The 5,425-nt window shown below is 44.1% G+C and overlaps 1 protein-coding gene across 1 annotated transcript; it reads right to left on the bottom strand.

Moving 5' to 3' along the window:
- Positions 1 to 3,517: 3,517 nt before the first annotated feature.
- On the bottom strand, positions 3,518 to 4,519 carry LOC106596487 (complement C1q-like protein 2). The gene has a single exon (XM_014187765.2). The coding sequence runs from the start codon at positions 4,348 to 4,350 to the stop codon at positions 3,802 to 3,804; it is 549 nt and encodes a 182-aa protein (XP_014043240.1). The 5' UTR covers positions 4,351 to 4,519; the 3' UTR covers positions 3,518 to 3,801.
- Between the last annotated feature and the right edge of the window lie 906 nt (positions 4,520 to 5,425).

Raw genomic sequence — 5,425 nt, 5'->3', positions numbered from 1 at the left:
TGAATACTTTTGCAAGGCACTGTACATTACATTTCTCATTCCAGTGTTTCAACTGGTTAACAAGGCTGCACGGAATTTATTGAATAGAGCCCTTAGATGCCTAATGCACTCAGTGTTATGACTAGAGGTGACCAGACCCCAGGACCACTCAGTGTTATGACTGCAGGTGACCAGAACAGACCCCAGGACCACTCAGTGTTATGACTGCAGGTGGCCAGACCACAGGACCATTCAGTGTTATGACTGTAGGGGACCAGACCCCAGGACCACTCAGTGTTATGACTGCAGGGGACCAGAGCCCAGGACCACTCAGTGTTATGACTGTAGGGGACCAGACCCCAGGACCACTCAGTGTTATGACTGCAGGTGGTCAGACCCCAGGACCACTCAGTGTTATGACTGCAGGTGGCCAGACCCCAGGACCACTCATTGTTATGACTACAGGTGGCCAGACCCCATTAACCCTCAGAATGAATGAATGACACAGGCTGGAAGACAACAGGAAATTAACCACTTGTAATGTTGCCAATGCTCCGATGAAAGAAGCAACCATAACTGTTAATAAACACAGGAGTCACTGTCTCCTATTGGTGTCGGAGGTATTTAGAATTGTTTATTTTTTTTATTTAAAAAGGCAAGTCAGCTTAGAACAAATTCTTATTTACAATGACGGCCTACCCCGGCCAAACCCAGACAACGCTGGGCCAATTGCGCGCCGCCATATGGGTCTCCCAATCATGGCTGCATGTGACACAGCCTGGATTCGAACCAGGGACAGTAGCAACCAGTGCCTTAGACTGCTGTGCCACTCGGGAGCCCCAAGGTTAATAACTGTTGCCCCTCTAAATACAGTACTACCTTCATATTACCTACAGGACAGTAGAAAAGGGCATGTTTAGGCCCATTGAAGAGAAAATAATCATGAAAATCACCAGACCTTGTATTGTTGTTATTTTATTGTGTTACTTTATTCTGTGTTTTACTTTAGTTTATTTAGTAAATATTTTCTTAACTCTATTTCTTGAACTGCATTATTGGTTAAGGGCTTGTAAGTAAGCATTTCATTTCATCAAAATAACATTTGATTTTATCAGACGCAGGTACTAGCAGACAGGGTGTAGTTTTATTGGCCTGGCACAGATATGTGGGTGTCAGCATTCACCCATAAAGGCACCAGATTAAATCACATAATTCTCTTCACCTGTTTGGAATAGAAACAGTTGTTGTTTGTGTTATTGTTTATGTAGGGGATATCCTGTTTTCATAAAACCCACATTTCTTAGGGCAAATGTTTCCTCCGATTTCGCCATGGTGAAGGAGTTTTGGTTTGATATTCTAAAAAGAACATTGTGATCTCATCTTACATAACCTTCCGAACCATCTATTTGTGTCCCAAATGGCACCCTATTCCTTACATAGTGCACTACTTGTGACCAACGCCTCATATGTTTTAGTGCACTATGTAGGGAATAGGGTGCCATTTGGGATGGGAGCTGTGCATGTTTACGTGAGCTATGTTGACAGTGTGTGCTCAATTCTATTTCCACATCTGCTATTGTTTAGCTGAAGCGTCTTCTGAATAAATTATATCACCTTAGAGGTATTCTTTAAAAGATGTTCCAGTTTAGCAATGATATTACACTACACACACATGTGGTTGTGACCAGAGCACATTTTATATTTCTGATTGATTGTTATGAAATCTAATTGGGTTGGTATGTACTAGAGGAGAGATGTGGGGCCTTGGTAATGGTCTGCTCTCACAACCTTGTAACACTACATTTCTGTCCCTCTGTGTGTTTGTCTCTCTCCCTCCTTCTCTACCTCCCTCCAACTCTCCATCCTTCTCCACCTCCCTCCAGCTCTCTATCCTTCTCTACCTCCCTTCAACTCTCCATCCTTCTCTACCTCCCTTCAACTCTCCATCCTTCTCTACCTCCATCCTCCATCTCTCCCTGACATCCAATGACCTTGCACCTCAGTGTGTTCCATATAAAGCCATGTATGGTGCGTGTGTGGATAACTTCTCCCTCTCTATACATGCATGATGTCAACCACTGAACCACCTGAGAGTTGAGGGAATTACAGAATGTAAAAGATAGGCAACAACTCAACCAGGGTCAAACAGTGCTCAGTGCAAGGCTGCTGTCATTCCACATACAGCACTCCTCTTGTCCATTCACACTCATACTGTATCAGTGATGCAAACCACCTGTCTGTGAGCCGCGACAACATATTTTGGAGAACCTAAATATGCATTGTGGCAGACCAGGGGGTTTGGTCAAGACGTTTACACAGATCAGACACGGACAGAGTATGATTAGCTCGGTTTCAAGGGTGTTTATTAATAAAATAATCAAAAGAAAAGGATAGGGCTCCCCATGAGACCCTCTCCAGGATACCGTATACTGGGCTCCGGGTCTTGCTGTATCCTGTCGGGCACAAAAATTCAACTCCCTCGTCTTAGCGTGGGCACCGTCTCTAACTACACGGAAGTCACCTTACTTCCCCCTGTCCTCCCTTGTTTGTTGCCCTTCTGGCAGCTTTATGGGCCTTCCACAGCTGGTGAGCAATCCGCCCTTGATTACTCACCAGCTCCCAATCAGCCACAATTAGTCCTGGAGAGCCCGTCGAGACCTGACACGTCCAGCAGATAGAGCCACCGGCTCGTGATGTATACTCCATCTGTTACCAGGCCTCGACGAGTCTCCCCCCTGGTGGCTGCCCTGCTGTACGCCACAGCATGTATTTTCAGTATGCATGACCAAAAATGTTTCAGAAAGAGGGATGTTGATGTTTTCAATTCCTGTTGTCCAGAATGACGGTCCGATATTGATTAATATATGTTGTCCAGAATGACGGTCCGATATTGATTAATATATGTTGTCCTGAATGACGGTCCGATATTGATTAATATATGTTGTCCTGAATGACGGTCTGATATTGATTAATTTATGTTGTCCTGAATGACGGTCTGATATTGATTAATATATGTTATCCAGAATGACGGTCCGATATTGATTAATATATGTTGTTCAGAATGACAGTCTGATATTGATTAATATATGTTGTCCAGAATGACGGTCCGATATTGATTAATATATGTTGTTCAGAATTATATTGTATGCCTGACATCGTGTAGACTCCTACTAGAGCATGTCCAGATTTTCCAGATTGTCTTTAAATAACATACAGGGTGCTGGCATCAAATGAAATGGAAAGCCAAACAATTCATTCACTCCTTTCTGATTACCTGCGTCCAAAACACACTCATTGTTATGGCAGTCATATTTTCCATAGCACCTTGTCAATCATGCTAGGAAAGGATTTGATTGTATACAATGATGAATTTCATGGAACATTGTCAAAGATCCCAGATTGGCAAAAATGTGTAAATAAACATGTCAAAATTCATGAACATGAACACAGAAACTGATCGAAAAACTGATCGTTGGAGAACATTCATGCATACTGTACATCTCTCAATATTTTTTACAAACAGACAATTCAATGTGTATCTTATTAATCATATTTTATTTTTAAATCAAAGATACATACAACTCAATGTCTTAAGCATCGCAGAAAACACCACAGTCGATATATTTCAGTAGCAAATCAAAACCTTTATAAAGGATTGTCACATTGTTATCAAAACCTACAATGTTTTTCTATTTTACTTTAGAGAATGTAAATCACTGGAACTGTTAACATCTATTCATTAACAATTTTACTGAATAAAAAAGCTGAATTTTGACTTTGTAATCAAATGCTAATTTTTGCTAACAATTGTTACTCTGCTTCCTAAGCGCAGATCAGAAAGCCGGTGAAGGTGGTATGGTGAGCCCCGTCATCATAGACCTGATGTTCTGCTTTAAGACGTGTGTAGACCTCTTCACCTTCCTTCAGCTGCAGGGTGACACCATTGGATCCACTGTCTTCTCCATCATGTGGTGTGCTATGGTCAGTCACAGTCACCATAAGTTGTCCTCCTTTGTACAGGGACACTCTTCTATGTTTGGAGGTGAATCCAAAGGCAGTGTACCTGAAGTAGTAGATTCCACTCACCGGCGCCTTAAAGATGCCAGTCACCGGACTGTAAGCATTGCCAGTGTTGGTGAAGACATGCTTGTAGACCAGGGTGATGTCAGTATTGTATGGTCCTTTGGTTTCAGACAGTGAAGCTGAGAAGGCTACCTTCGGTCTCTCTCTGTTCTCTCTCTTCAGTTCCTCCACGGTGGCTCTCAGCTCTTGGAGTGCAGAACTCTGTTTCTCCACTGTGGCTCTCAGTGATAGCAGTAGGTCTTTCTGTTCCTCTACCTGGCACTCACTGGCTGTCAGGGTGGCTTCCATGACTGTTTTAGATAGAGACCTTCAGAAACAAGTTGACTCTGTAACGGAGAAGAATTGAGTCTGTGGTCGAGGTCGAGGTAACAGCTTTATGCAGAGTGCTCTGGGGTACAAGCAGTCACATCAAAATGCAAAGGCTAGTACAAATGGAAACTTCTTCGATCTTGAGGTTATATGCGTTGACTTAATTAAGTATGCATTCATCACTTCAGTGTCACAATTATGTAAATTCTCTTTCATAAAACATGACTTTCTTGGGAACAGGATGAACTTCTGGTGAGTAGGAGGTTTGTGTATTTAACGTTACTCAGTGAGATAAGGGGAAGTGCAGAAAGGTCATATTCTGTTCAAACATGTTGTTGGATGTTAATATTTCCAAGGAAACCGGATGAACTTCTGGTGACCGTTTTTCTGCCTATTACGGGGAAATCAGTGGCGGATTAGGTACAGGGGACATGGGCAGCCGCCCAGGGCAGCATCTTGCCGGGGACCTCACGGGGCATCCGCACCAATCTATTTGGAAAGGTGACATTTGCGCAATCGTTTTTCTATCGCTCATTTTCACGCCACGTCAACGATATCATGTCACCATGTGGGACTGTGGGTCAATTAACCTTGTCGGAGTGGGCGCCCTGATTCTAGTTTGTGAGCTAGGCAGGCTACTGGGAAGGTCTCCCACTCAGAAGTACGAGATGGGGAGAAGGCGGGGGTAGGTTGACCTCAGGTCTCCCCACTGGAAGACAGAGGTAGGGGACGGGGGTAGGTTGACCTCAGGTCTCCCCACTGGAAGACAGAGGTAGGGGACGGGGGTAGGTTGACCTCAGGTCTCCCCACTGGAAGACAGAGGTAGGGGGACGGGGGTAGGTTGACCTCAGGTCTCCCCACTGGAAGACAGAGGTAGTGGGACGGGGGCATGTTGACGTCAGGTCTCCCCACTGGAAGACAGAGGTAGGGGGATGGGGGTAGGTTGAGCTCAGGTCTCCCCACTGGAAGACAGAGGTAGGCGGATGGGGGAATCTATCAAATAGCGCATCTCTAACTGTGTACAGTACTAATGCAATTAGTAAAATCAGTCACA

This window comes from Salmo salar, chromosome ssa07, assembly GCF_905237065.1.
Source record: "Salmo salar chromosome ssa07, Ssal_v3.1, whole genome shotgun sequence".
Classification (NCBI taxonomy): domain Eukaryota; kingdom Metazoa; phylum Chordata; class Actinopteri; order Salmoniformes; family Salmonidae; genus Salmo; species Salmo salar.
Note: the sequence above shows the minus strand (reverse complement) of the source record. Positions and strands in the feature narration are given on the sequence as shown.

Coding starts and splice junctions, on each gene's coding strand:
- LOC106596487 (XM_014187765.2), bottom strand. CDS start 4,350: ATGGAAGCCACCCTGACAGCCAGTGAGTGCCAGGTAGAGGAACAGAAA.